The 15,277-nt window shown below is 35.1% G+C and overlaps 1 protein-coding gene across 7 annotated transcripts in view; it reads left to right on the forward strand.

The window, feature by feature from the left end:
* The window catches only part of LOC120526125, a 41,342-nt gene that overhangs the window by 19,660 nt on the left and 6,405 nt on the right, over positions 1-15,277 (forward strand). For 6 of the 7 annotated variants that reach the window (XM_039749073.1, XM_039749070.1, XM_039749072.1 and 3 more), the window contains 5 exons: positions 1,699-1,725; positions 3,685-3,711; positions 4,259-4,291; positions 6,441-6,467; positions 11,179-11,191. In XM_039749073.1, the coding sequence (XP_039605007.1) occupies positions 1,699-1,725; positions 3,685-3,711; positions 4,259-4,291; positions 6,441-6,467; positions 11,179-11,191 (127 nt within the window). The remainder of the gene's footprint in view (positions 1-1,698; positions 1,726-3,684; positions 3,712-4,258; positions 4,292-6,440; positions 6,468-11,178; positions 11,192-15,277) is intronic. The other variant, XM_039749075.1, reaches the window with a different exon arrangement.

Raw genomic sequence — 15,277 nt, forward strand, 5'->3', positions numbered from 1 at the left:
CTTGAGCCTCCCTGCAGCGTCCTCTGGTGGCCCCCAGGGTATCCAGCAGGGCTGTGAAGGAAAACTCCAATGTCCATGATGCCCTGCTGGAATTCGGGACATCTCTACGCCTCGGGGAGGGCTCCATCTGGTGGCGTGGGGGTATTGGCCGGGATGACTGGCTGGCCATATATCACAAAAGACATTAAATGCATTGATTATTTCCACATACTTATCAACTATTGTTACCTATCCCCTATTACTCTTTTCGTCTTGTCACAAATAGTCCAATATTAATATTTTTATTTTTTGTAACCTCGCACTGTTAGTCTTAATAGCATCTTTTTGTTCATCCTGACCTTTCAATAATAAGTTCTGTACCTTCCAGTTTAACAAACTGCACCTCCGTTTCTGAGCTGTCCCTTTCCATCCTATTGCGGAAGAGGCCAGTCTTTAAGATACCTCAAATTTTAAATGACAGAGGCCTCAGTGTTTAGTGCTAGTGAAAATTCCAGTGCTGGATTGTCTTCCTCCAGAATTTAATTCTTCCTTTTAGAAAAAAAGCTACCTATTTCTCTGGTTCTTTTGTCAGATGTTGCTTGTTTCAGAAATTAAAAACTAATAGTTAAAGCAAAGCACGTACTCAACCTTCAGCCTCTCTCCCCTTTGAATACTGACATTTGGCTAAAATTCTTTCTTAATTTGTGGAAGTATTCAATATTTATCAACCTAGAACAGTTCTTCACACACTAACAACTATCCTCAGACACAATTTCAGAGGCATTCAGCAATTTCTCAACTTTGGTTTAAACCTCAATAATTCACTTGATGCTAGGAAGACTTTTAAATGGGTTAACTAACTGTTTTTGTGTCAAGTGAGGGGTACACAGTACAATACAATACAATACAATTTACTTTTGTATAGTCCAAAATCACACAAGAAGTGCAGTAATGAGCTTTACCAGGCCCTGCCTCTTGACATCCCCCCCAGCCTTGGCTCTCTAACAAGACAAAAAAAATTTCACAAACAAACCCTTGGTATGTTTAATTTTGCCCTTTGGCAGGAGAATGTGTTTTTCTGTTTCTGATAAGCATAACAAAAATTATGTCAATGTGCTCTTTTTTATATTTTGAGCTTGAAGGCCTTTAATATGTAAACCATTTATTTAGGTGTAAATCTATACTTTAGATCATGGGTCCAAATCATCAGTAGTTAATCAAATTAAATTATGCAGCATACATTTTATTCTGCAAGCTGGGTCAAAAATTAATAATACCGTTGATTCAGCATACCATATTAAGTAGTTACAAATGTCTAGAGATTTTTGGATTTTTTTTTTATAGTTTGTGCATTTAAAAGAAAATCAGAGCTAAGACTAGCTGAAAAAATGTGGTAGTTACAGAAATGAGACAATAAGGATGTTACTCACAATGCTAAGAAACATTATTTACATTCACTGTACACATAAAGAACTCTAGACGCAACATGGTGGGATTAAAAAGAAAAGAGAAAACGGTCTTATTTCCAGCTTTGTCACTGACTGTGTGTAGGATTACACATTATCCATTCAGTGTACATTTTCATCTGTAAATATGGTTTCATTTCTCATACCAAAGACATGAAATTTAGTATAAATGGTAACTCTATACGGATACAGTTATAATGGTAAATTAATGTTAATTCAGGTTTTCATGATTATTTATTTCATTTATTTGCAGTTATGGCAGACATTGCAAAGCATCTGGGTATGTTTTAACATTTTGTTTACTGTAAGTGAGAACATTAAACCTCTGTTGTCTGAAACAATTACATAGAGAGATGCCAACCTGTTTTGAACATAATTTCAATAAAGATTTTAATAACAGAAGTCTAATATGCCCCTGTTTTGAATACTTTATACTGCAAATGGTACATTACTATTGCATATATTGGATATGTGACACAGCTTTCTCCTTTCTGTTAAAAGTATCATCCTTTACAATCCAACTGCTTGCTGCAATTGCTAAATGCATATCTGGGACATTGATTCTGTAAGGCTGCATATAGTGTTTTTAAATTCCTGGCATGTTCCCTTTGGAGCATTACTGGATCCTTATTTATGGCACATTTACTTTTGATAATCCTTTCTAGGAGTGTCTTAAGGTGTTTCTAAATATACTGTATATCATATTGGCTTAAACTAATGAAAGAGTGAATCTTCATTCTCACCTTAAAATATCAACACCTGCTCTTAAGATTGAGCAAGTTATTAAAACAATTTCAGAAGAGTGCCTTTTTTTTCTTTGTACCATCATAAAAAATAAATCTGTTTCAAATAACCCACACATTTGAAGAATATTATAAGTTCACATAAGTATTTTCTCTTGATCATAAATTACTTCTTGATGAGCTACCCCTTTCCATTTTATAGAAGAATAGAAGAGACCAGTCTTTTAAGATACCTCAAATTTTAAATGATAGAGGCCTTGGTGTTTAGTGCTAGTGAAGATTCCAGTGCTAGATTGTCTTCCTCCAGAATTGAATTCTTCTTTTAGAAAAAAGCTACCCATTTCTCTGGTTCTTTTGTTGGATGTTGCCTGTTTCTGAAATTAAAAGCTAATAGTTAAAGCAAAGCAGGTAGTCAGCCTTGTGCCACTCTCCCTTTTGAATACAGACATTTAGCTAAGATTCTTGCTTATTTTGTGGAATGAGTCAATATTAATGACGGTGGAATCATCTTGTGACAAAGTTTCAGAGGCTCTTAGCAATTTCTCAACTTTGGTTTAATTCTCAGGAGTTCACTTGATGTGGGGAAGCCCTTTAAATGGGTGAACTAGCTGTTTTTGTGTCAAGTGAGGGGTATACAGTACAGTAATGTACCCCCTCAGCAGTCACCTAATGAACACCAAAATCTCTCTTCTCTTTCCTACCTAAAAATGAGCCAGACAGGGCTGACCTTCTTTTCCTTTCATGTTTGTCGTGGCTCTCAATCTACTAGTAGTAGCTAAGGTTTAAAATATTAATAGGATTATCTTTCTTTTTAAATTATATTTCTTATTTATAGATTCTTTTCTGCAACTTTTTAAATGAAAAATGAATACTGTGTTGATGATATGGTAATTAAGATATTGTTATGATGCTACTTTTGTGAGTTTGTGTTTTTCTGGTTTTGATGAGCATACCAAAATTGATGCCAATGTGTTCTTTTTTTATGTTCTCAGATTGAAGCCCTTTAATACTTTATACCATTTGTTTAGGTGTAAATCTGGAGTTTACATCATGGGTCCAAACCATCATTAGATAATCAAATTAAAATATGCAACATACATGTTATTTTGCAAGCTGGACTTAAAATGAACAGAGCTTGATTCAGCACACTATATTAAGTGGTTAGAAATATCTAGAGATTTTTAGAAATGTTTTTGCAAAGTTTGTGTGACTAACAGAAAATCAGAGCTAATAGTAGCAGAGAAAAATGTGGTAGTTACAGAACTGAGACAATAAGGATGTTACTCAGAATAGGGTCTTATTGTTAGCCTGGTCACTCACTGTGTGGAGGATTGCACTTTGTGCTTTTAGCGTACATTTACAATTGTGAGTACAGTTTCCTTTTTCATCCCAAAGACAAGAAATGTATGATAAGTGGTAACTCCATACTGAAACAGTTATATTGGTGAATTAATTTTAACTCAGTTTTTCATGATTATTTATTCATTTATTTTCAGCTATGGCGGATATTGCGAAGCATCTGGGTATGTTTAATGTTTTTAAAAAAATAATTGTATTAAAATTTTGTTTACTGTGAGAAATATAAAATCTCTATTGTCTGAATGAATTATATAGAGAAATGCCAACCACTTTTTAACATAATTTCAATCGTTTTAACATAATTTCAATCAAGATTTTGAACACTTTATGAAGTAAATGGAACATTACTGTTGCTTATATTAGATTGGAGGCACAGCTTTCTCCTTGCTGTTAAAATCTATTCACCTTTGCAATCTGTCTGCTTCTGCAATTGCTAAATGCATATCTTGAATATGTGTTCTTTAAGGATGTACATATTTTTTTAATTTCTTTGCATATTCTCTTTGAAGCATTAATGGACCCTTAACTATGATACATTTACTATTGTTAATCGTTTCTGTATATCTCATAGTGGCTTAAATTAATCAAGGTGTAAAATTTGATGCACATTTTAAAATATCCCTAGCAGTTCTTAGGTGAGTCCCTTTTTTCTGCTGTTCTTATAATGATATTTAACCCTATATCTAATTCATCAAATTCTTATTTAAACAGGTTTTTATTATAGATTGTAGAATTTCAAGAACGGTAAGACATATCTTTTGAAAAGACTTTCTATTTTTGTCTGTGTACTCCTGTTTGTTTGGTTTTTTTTTTCTTGGGTTTGATGTTAATCTGCCAGCCCTGTAAACTGGTACTCCATCTTGCAGGGAAAACTCGGGGGTTGGTGGCGGGAGTCCCAACCTCCTCCTCTTCCTAGCTGAGCAAAAAAATGTTAATTACAACTATTTTGATTAGTAGAGTTTGCAATCAAGTGATTTCTTTGGTGTCCTTTTGCATCGTGCGCTTGCTGGATATTTTGACTTACTTTTAATTAAAACATAAAGTTAGACTATAAATGAAAGACAAGTAAGTGCAATCCTCATACATATGATACCTCCATTTAAAGTTATTTACTTTCACGTAATCTTATTTTACAGTAATACAAAACTTACTGTATATTTAAAGCAGTCTCAAACATTTAAAGATTGGCACAAATTGGCTTGTGTTTTAATTATGTTCACAGTGCAGCAAACAGATTGGCTTTAATAAAAAATATTGGAGGGATGTTGTAAGTGATGAAAAGTTGATCTTTGCATCTTAACATTCAAAAGGAGCTGAATAGAGTTGTGGTTTGGAAGAGAGACAAGAGAGACTCTTTTCCTCTTGTCACAAACAGTCCAATATTGATATTTTTTGTAACCTTGCACTGTTAGTCTCAATAGAATCTTTTTTGTTCATCCTTACCGTTAAATAAGAAGTTCTATGCCTTGCAATTTAATAAATTGCACCTCCACTTTTGAGCTGTCCCTTTCAAACTTGTAGAGGAAGAGGCCAGTCTTTAAGATACCTCAAATTTTAAATGATAGAGGCCTTGGTTTTTTAGTGCTAGTGAAGATTCCAGTGCTGGATTTTCTTCCTCTACAATTGAATTCTTCCTTTTAGAAAAAAAGCTACCAATTTCTGTGTTTTTTTTTGTCAGATGTTTCCTGTTTCAGAAATTAAAAGCTAATAGTTAATGCAAAGCAGGTACTCAGTCTTGTGCCACTCTCCCTTTTGAATACAGACATTTAGCTAAGATTCTTGCTTATTTTGTGGAATGAGTCAATATTAATCACAGTGGAAAGGTTCTTCACCCACTATCAGCTGTCCTGTGACAAAGTTTCAGAGGCTCTTAGCAATTTCTCAACTTTGGGTTAATTCTCAGGAGTTCACTTGATGTGGGGAAGGCCTTTAAATGGGTGAACTAGCTGTTTTTGTGTCAAGTGAGGGGTATACAGTACAGTATGTACCCCCTCAGCAGTCACCTAATGAACACTAAAATCTCCCTTCCCTTTCCTACCTAAAAATGAGCCAGACAGGGCTGACCTTCTTTTCCTTTCATGTTTGTCGTGGCTCTCAAACTACTAGTAGTAGCTAAGGTTTAAAATATTAATAGGATTATCTTTCTTTTTAAATTATATTTCTTATTTATAGATTCTTTTCTGCAACTTTTCTAATGAAAAATGAATATTGTGTTGATGATATGGTAATTAAAATATCATTGTTATGATACTACTTTTTTCTTTATACAACATTAATTTTGCTCTTTGTTAGGAGATTGTGTTTTTTGATGAGCATACCAAAATTGAAGCCAATGTGTTCTTTTTTATGTTCTCAGATTGAAGCCCTTTAATACTTTATACCATTTGTTTAGGTGTAAATCTGGAGTTTACATCATGGGTCCAAACCATCATTAGATAATCAAATTAAAATATGCAACATACATGTTATTCTGCAAGCTGGATTTAAAATGAACAGAGCTTGATTCAGCGCACTATATTAAGTGGTTAGAAATATCTAGAGATTTTTAGAAATGTTTTTGCAAAGTTTGTGTGACTAACAGAAAATCAGAGCTAATAGTAGCAGAGAAAAATGTGGTAGTTACAGAACTGAGACAATAAGGATGTTACTCAGAATACTAACACAGTGGGTATTAAAAGAAAAGAGGAAAGGGTCTTATTGTTAGCCTGGTCACTGACTGTGTGGAGGATTGCACTTTGTGCTTTTAGCGTACATTTACAATTGTGAGTACAGTTTCCTTTCTCATCCCAAAGACAAGAAATTTATGATAAGTGGTAACTCTATACTGAAACAATTATATTGGTGAATTAATTTTAACTCAGTTTTTCATGATTATTTATTCATTTATTTTCAGCTATGGCGGATATTGCGAAGCATCTGGGTATGTTTAATGTTTTTTAAAAAAATAATTGTATTAAAATTTTGTTTACTGTGAGAAATATAAAATCTCTGTTGTCTGAATCAATTATATAGAGAAATGCCAACCACTTTTTAATATAATTTCAATCAAGATTTTGAACACTTTATGAAGTAAATGGAACATTACTGTTGCTTATATTAGATTGGAGGCACAGCTTTCTCCTTACTGTTAAAATTTATTCACCTTTGCAATCCATCTGCTCTCTGCAATTGCTAAATGCATATCTTGAATATGTATTCTGTAAGGATGCACATATATATGTTCAATTTCCTTGCATATTCTCTTTGAAGCATTACTGGACCCTTATCTAGGACACATTTGCTATTGTTAATCATTTCTGTATATCTCATAGTGGCTTAAACTAATGCTTCTTCTTCTTTTTTCGGCTGCTCCCATTAGGGGTCACCACAGTGGATCATCTTCTTCCATATCTTCCTGTCCTCTACATTTTGCTCTGTTACACCCATCACCTGCATATCCTCTCTCACCACATCGATAAACGTTCTCTGAGGCCTTCCTCCTTTCCTCTTGCCTAACAGATCTGTCTTTAACATCCTTCTCCCAATATACCCAGCATCTCTCCTCTGCACATGTCCAAACCAACGCAATCTCGCCTCTCTGACTTTGTCTCCCAACTATTCAACTTGAGCTGACCCCCTAATGTACTCATTTCTAATTCTGTCCATCCTCATCACAGCCAATGCAAATCTTAGTATATTTAACTCTGCCACCTCCAGCTCTATCTCCTGCTTTCTGGTCAGTGCCACCGTCGCTAACCCATATAACATAGCTGGTCTCACTACCGTCCTGTAGACCTTCCCTTTCACTCTTGCTTATACCTGTCTGTCACAGATCACTCCTGACACTCTTCTCCACCCATTCCACCCTGCCTACACTCTCTTTTTAACCTCTCTTCCACACTCCCCATTACTGTTGATCCCAAGTATTTTAACTCACCCACCTTTGCCAACTCTACTCCCTGCATCCTCACCATTCCTCTGACCTCTATCTCATTTACACACATATATTCTGTCTTGTTCCTACTGACCTTCATTCCTCTCTTCTCTAGAGCATATCTCCACCTCTCCAGGGTCTCCTCAACCTGCTCCCTATTATCGCAACAGATCACAATGTCATCAGCAAACATCATAGTCCACGGGAACTCGTGTCTAATCTCATCTGTCAACCTGTCCATCACCATTGCAAATAAAAAAGGGGTCAGAGCCAATCCATGATGTAATCCCACCTCCATATCACTCCTACCACAGACCTCACCACTGTCACACTTCCCTCATACATATCTTGTACAACTCTTACATACTTCTCTGACACTCCTGACTTCCTCATACAATACCACAATTCCTCTTGAGGCACCCTGTCATATGCTTTCTCCAGGTCCACTTAGACACAATGCAGCTCCTTCTGGCCTTCTCTATACTTCTGCATCAACACCCTCAGAGCAAACATTGCATCTGTGTGGTGCTCTTTCCTGGCATGAAACCATACTGCTGCTCACTTATCATCACCTCACTTCTTAACCTAGCTTCCACTACTCTTTCCCAGAGCTTCATGCTCTGGCTCATTAATTTTATCCCCCTACAGTAATTGTTTTGATTTTATTTGTTCTTTTATTATTCTCTGCACTATGAAGCACTAGTGTATATGTGAAATGATGTGTATGAAAATACAGGACAAATCATGTCCCTTATCAATTCAGTTATAATGGACAGGCGGCAGTCCAAGGCTACAGCCTCCTATGTTCCATACAGTCTGTCATAATAGTCTACCTTGATAGTGTTGCTTTAAACCTGGGCTAGGGGTTTAACAAGCACAAAAGAAGAAAAGAAATAAATCACAAAAATGGTTGCCTAAAAAAATTATAATTTAATGGATGGAGAATGCTGGTGTCAGATCAAGCACACAAAATACTACACATTAAACAAGACATGGTAATGTTAACTAATTACAAGACACCTGAGCAATGTTTTAAATGCTACAGTGTATGTCATATACAACTTGCTTGGATGTTTTCATAAACAATTATTAAATGTTGTTTGTTCTTCCTAAGTTTTTTAAAGTGTTTAGAAAATGTCAGAAAATTTCGCAAATTATTAGATAAGGAAACAACTTTTTTTCTGAAAAAATATTTGATGAACCACATTTTTGATGTTGTTGATTACTTCTATAATATCTGTAATATATTTTATATGTATTATTTTTCACATTATTGTTTAATTTTATCTTTATTTTGGCTATATAATTATAACACCATTTAGTTTAGTTAGGGAAGGAGTATTAAAGTAGTTTGGGAATTTCTTTGTCTTTATCTTCAGTTTTGGATTTTGACGACTAATTAGTATTGATTTTGAGGATACATTATTTTTGAAGTTTAGCAAGAAAAAACAAAATTAGGAATATAAGTACCTAACAATAAAGCCCAAATGGTCAGTAAGAGAAAAGTATTTCACACAGCAGAAACAAGTGTAGGATCCCCACTCCATCCCATCAAGTGTTACCCATCTTTGCAGTATCACTGGACAGGTGGAAAAGAAAAATTACTCAGACACACAGAGGTTGAAGAGTGTTACGCAAATGGTGAGTACCAGGGACAAAAAAATGAAGTGGAGTGGTCACAAGAGCCAGAGATCATCTGTCTCTGGGTTGACTGTTTAATTAGGTGGCATTTAGCCTGTAGAACAGAGAAACTAAAAGAAGGGGATCAGCCTCTTTTGATTAAGAGACTAGAATTGACTCGTCCTCAGTTGTACCCAGATAGAGCAATCTCCAGTTGTTTGGAGAGAGAGAGAGAGAGAGAGAGAGAGAGAGAGAGAGCGAGAGCGAGAGAGAGATAAAGAAGTGAGGCCCAAAAGAAGGTAGATTTGAGGAAGAAAGGAGATGTTGAAAGAGAAGCTAAGAGAAGTTTGGAAATGTAAGATGAAAAACAGAAACCAGTGAATGATCTCAAAACATATGCAGAAATGTACCTGGAAATTCACTTGACAGTAATAGCAAGTTGGGCTCAAAAGCAGACTCATTGCAAAGTGCTTGAGAGGAGAGGATGAAGGGACATTATAGACCTTATGAACAGATCTAAGTTACAAATAGGGAGAAAGTAGAGGCAGGAATAGCAAATCTTGACCCTAGAGACTGGAATGCACAGACCCCATGTCATGTATTTTGCTTATAGCTGCATTTCTCCAAGGAGCAAAAGGTGGAAACTTAAAAGTTTACCAGTACTTCAGATTGGACAGAGATTTTCAACGGCAAATATTCAGGGTGTTATGATATGGGAAACTTAAATAAATTCCTACACTTTCAATAATATTTTTCTGAATCTCAGCACCAACTATCTAGTAGTTTAGAGAATCTGATTTTAATGATATTTTCCTTGTAAAATATCTATGGTTACAGTTAATTTTTTTAACATTTCGCTTTGTAATTACCAAGTTGCCATGTGTTTTTTTTGTGAACGTCACTGTTTTATGGCTGTATTGCCAAGACTGGATTGTTGCTTACCTGAGACATGGCTATAGGAAGTCATATTTTCTGTCATCACAAACAGTATGTGATGCCTTATAAGCAGGTCCTGTATGCCAGCTGATATTCAAGATTGTTTAAGATATTTTGTGTTTATTAGTAAAAGATTCTCAGGCCACTGACTTATAGTTTAGTTTTTTTTGTCTTTCTTCTCTGGTTGTGGTGAAAATGAATTTGTTCCTTTTGTTTTGACTTTCTCTTGTTATTTTTGGTTAATGTTTATCTCCTTGCCCTTCTTATATGCCCTGTTGTCATACCATCCTCTGTCTTTAATCAGTATAGCTTGTATTCTGGCAAACCAATTAACGATAAGATTGAAGAACCCAGGTTAAAGTGACAGAAATTTTACGTCAGGGTAGTGAAAGACAGGGTTGGAAATGGCTGAGGTGCCACAATGACCTACTCAGATATAAACCACAAGGGTGAACTTACAGTGGAGGGGTAAACCAGCTCCATATCAAACACAAAACACACAGTAAGACCAATGGTATAACTTAAGGCCGGTAGACATTTCCTCCTCTGATTTGTCACGAGTTTAGATGGAGTGCTTAATTTGGGGTCATTTATTATTCCAAACAAGCCTTGAGGGCAGGAATCTTAGCTTTATCCGATAATTTATATATTATATATTTATACATTTTGTCCCACCCCTTCTGATAATGCGTCTCTCCCAGGTCCTCATGACCCAATTAAAACTTTCATTCAAAAATGCCACTGCATAGTAGTTCTGGCACTAGAAGAAAAGATGCAGGCTTAGGGAGCTGCTGCAACAATGATTTCTTTTTAAAACATTTATTTATATATATATATATATATATATATATATATATATATATATATATATATATATATATATATATATATATATATATATGATTTTTTCCTAACTGTAAGATTGACTATATTTATCACAATTTAGTGTAGTTGCCTGTTTTGTAATGCCTATTCTGAGAGCATTTTGAATGAAGGTTGCTATATACGAAAGTAGTCTTAGTATTGGTTTTATTATTAATATAATGTGCATTCTGTTTAATTATCTCACATGTGGTCAATATGTAGTTTAGACGGATTACAACTAAGCATCTTCACTGTTTTTGTTAATTTATTTTTATTCTTTGTTTTGTTCCATTATCAGAGCACTCAAAAAGGTATGTTTCCTTTTATATTTTATATTTAACAATTAATTAACACCGATGTACATATGTGCAAAACACCAATATGAAAATACAGAGTTAATTTGCAGGTAAACTGAATTTCCCAAAATATTAGGATTATGTTAAGTTTTCAATGATGTGTCAATACAAAATTTGCAGTGATGTTGAATATACTGTGCCCCACCTGAGGATATTTTGATATTACAAACCAAGAGCAATCACATTTATGGAATATACAGTATATGGTAAAAGTCAACTCTACAATCTAACATTCAACAGAGATACAGATTCAAATCTGAGGATGTGGAGTCAAGTCCTATAAATCTGCACACAATTATGACTTAATTGTTGAAGCGTTTTGATTTGGTGTCTAAACTAAAAATGTCAGCTTCAATCACATTATATTTAGAAAAACTTATACCAGTACATACTTACTGGCATGACAAAGTAATAGTAATGGAAGTGACCAATCTTGCTGTATCATGAAATTTAAATTGGTTGTGCACTTTATAAAATAGTTGGTATTACAGTACTTCAATTACTGCAAAAATGAATCTATTACTCATTTACGCTTATGAAACAAAACTTTAACAAAGGCTTCTTCTCGTCTTAATTATACTCATTTAGGATAATTAAATTATTTTTTCATCTTTGTGCTGTGTGGTATATTAAGAGCCTCAGATATGCTGGTAAAATTACTGAATGAATAGGGAGGATTCCTAGGTCTTGTACTGAAGTAAGCAATATCAAGAGAAAAAAATCAGGAGTGGTCTCCACTAGGCTTTTTCATATACTCAGATATGGGGATGGCTATTTGAGGAGTAAACCGCAAGACAGTGATTATATATTATGTACATTAAAGAGCCATCAACAACAAATCAAATTAAATTAATGATATATTAAAAAAATTATTATAAAAGTAAAGTTGAATAAATTGAATAAATAAGCTGCATGAATAAAAGGTAAAGTACCACTTCTGGTTAGTGGAAATAGCCCAAAAGTTGATAGAAATCTACGTTTTGTACCTAATACTTGTATGCAAAATTTTGTTAACTTAAGTGAAAGCGTACTCAGGTTATCATATTTACACACACAGACATAATTCCAAAAATGGTATTTTTGGACTCAGGGAGGTCTAAAACGTTGAGATTCATCAAAATCTCAACATCAAATTTTTGTACAATTACAATACTTTCCTTATACTTTGTATATGAGAAAGTAAAAAGATCTCACTTAAGCCACCTCTGACCATTTCAAAGTCGTAATTTTAGTAAGCCACACTACTCAGAGATGTATAAGCACTTTAATGAGGCCAAGTAAGTGTTACTAACACCAACAGAGCCTTTGTTAAGGTCTTGTTATATAAGAGTAAATGACCAACCGATGCATTAATGCAGTACATACTGTAAAAAGTGTTACCAAACAGTTTATTTTTCTAGTTAATAAGTATACCTTTGTCATACTGTATGGTCTAACAAGTGTCCTGACAAAATAACAAACAGCAAACAATTTGTTTTGTGCATTTATATTCTGTAAACCTGACACACATTGCCCTAATGATATACAGTATAATGAATTACACAGTTCATAGGACGGTGTACATCAAAGGATTTGCTTACAGTCTTCTGTTCAGATCTATTTGCTTTCTGGCAAATAGCAACAGTTTCCTAATGTAACATAATTTCAGTGTCATCAGTGTTAATCTAACCAGTCACATTGTGTCTTGGGGAAAAAAAAAAAGTTTGCTGTCTTTGATAAGAGATTCACTAATTTAGTAGGCTCTTTGAGGATAAACTATTTGTTACTGTATTGTGTAAATTAAGCCTAATTAAAGTTAAGGAATATTGCATATATTTGAAAAATTTTAACTGGAAGAAAATGAAATATTATCAATCAAACGTATTCTAAAGGTAACTTTTAAGAAAAAAATTTAAAGTTTAATAAGTTGTAAATAAATGCAAATTCTCCTCACCACTGATATATAAAAAGATTCAGTGCCTGAGAGACAAATGTCAGTATGTTGAGAGAATCATTGCAGACTTAACACCGGCTTTCCTATACATTTTAGTAAAAGCTATGTGCTCATTTTGCCCTTACTAACAGTTTCTATAAAACAAAAGCATTATAGTTGGCACCATATCTAGAATACAATATAGTTATATACCAAAAAAATCAAACATATTTAGAAAAGTTTTCCTTCACGTGATATTGGTAACCCTCAGAAAAAAAAAAACACTTTACAACATTAGAACGACCTAGACGAGAACAGACCATTCAGCCCAAAGCAGCTCGCCAGTCCTATCCACTTAATTCTTCCAAAATAATATCAAGTCTAGTTTGTTTAAGTCCCTAAAGTCTTACTGTATCTCATACTACTTAGTAACTTATTCCGTGTGTCTGTGGTTCTCTGTGTGAAGAAAATCTTTGTAATGTTTTTGAGAAACTTAGCTTTATAACAAGTTTCCAACTGCATTTCCATGTTCTTGATGAACTCATTTAAAAATAACAAACATGATCCACTGTACTATTTCTCTTCATAATCTTATAAACACTTCAATCATATCCCCTCTTAATCTTCTTTTGCTTAAACTGAAAAGGCTCAGCTCTTTTAATCTTTCCTTATAATTCATCCCCTGTAGCCATGGAATCGGCCAAGTTGATCTAATAGCACTTGAGAGCGAATGGCTATTAACAATATAAATTGCTCAAATTTCCATTTTTGTTCATATTAATTTTAAAAAATTCACATTTATAGTATTGTTATATTGCTTAGTTGTTGAGTTCAAAAAAATCTTCATTTCAGAAAAGTATTCACTTTTAAAGAGGAAATACTATTATGTGTGGTGGCATAGTGACACAGTGGTACGTTACAGGGACTAGGGTTCATGTCCCAGGTGCTCCTTGCGTAGAGTTTGCATGTTCTCACCGTGTCTGCATAGTTTTCTGTGGTAAATCACATTGTCAAAACACTGCGCTCTGCCTCCAAGTGCGTGCACATTGTTGTGGACTTATGGAGACGTAGGGTGTTCTGTGTGGAGGCAAGCTTATTGCTTGATTTAGGCCAAGAGTTCCACATTGGCACTCCGTGGATAGTAAGTAGGATGCTGTGCCCATCCGTCCATCCATTTTCTAACCCGCTGAATCCGAATACAGGGTCACGGGGGTCTGCTGGAGCCAATCCCAGCCAACACAGGGCACAAGGTGTGCTGTGCCCACAACAATGTAAAAACACCTGGGGAAAAATGGAAAGGAACAGAGAAAGGCAAAGAGAGTAAGAAAGACCAGAGGTTAAAAGGAAAGAAAAAGACAAAGCATCAGGATTGTGGCTAAGCCTGTGCTACTACAGAAAGGAGGCAGGGAGTTCAGAATGTGCCCTGCTGAGCATCTGGAACAGCAGTAGTGACCAGCTACTCCAGGAGACTCCCACAGATGGCAAGGGATGGTGACAGGGTCCTTGAGGACTATGAAAGATGGAAGCCAGTACAAAGGGATGACTGCACCTGTTTGAACATTGGTTGGGGAAAAAAAGCTCTGCTTGCTCATTTACACCTACCTCTGTTGTTATGTGTCCTCCTTGCCCAGTCCACCCTGGTTTACATCTATCAATGTCCTGAGTACAAGGAGGAGTATGCCAACGTTTGGTAACCCGGGCATCACAGTTTCCTCTGGGTGTTCCGGTTTCCTCCCACAGACAAGAGACACACAGGTTAGGTGAACTGGTGATTCTAAATTGGCCCCTGATATGTGTATGAGTGTATGTGTGTGTTTTCCTCCTGACACAGGCTGATGCCCTGCCCTCGATAAGCAGGTTAGGAAGTATGGAGCCCATTAAGTTTTTCATTTTGAAATTCCACAAAATAAATCAACACATCCATTTTGACATTATAAATTTCATTTACTTAGCCTATAGATAAAAGTTGACTATGCACTATCAGTTTTACTTTGTGAAGAGCCATACTATTTTTTTAGTGGTTGAGACAGAAGTTTTCTTTAATGTCTCAATAACCAAAAGGAGTACATGCTTATCTCCCCAGTAGTGTAGCTTCTTCCCTACTGTACTGTTAATATTACTGTAGAATG

Source organism: Polypterus senegalus, chromosome 3 (genome assembly GCF_016835505.1).
Source record: "Polypterus senegalus isolate Bchr_013 chromosome 3, ASM1683550v1, whole genome shotgun sequence".
Classification (NCBI taxonomy): Eukaryota; Metazoa; Chordata; class Cladistia; order Polypteriformes; family Polypteridae; genus Polypterus; species Polypterus senegalus.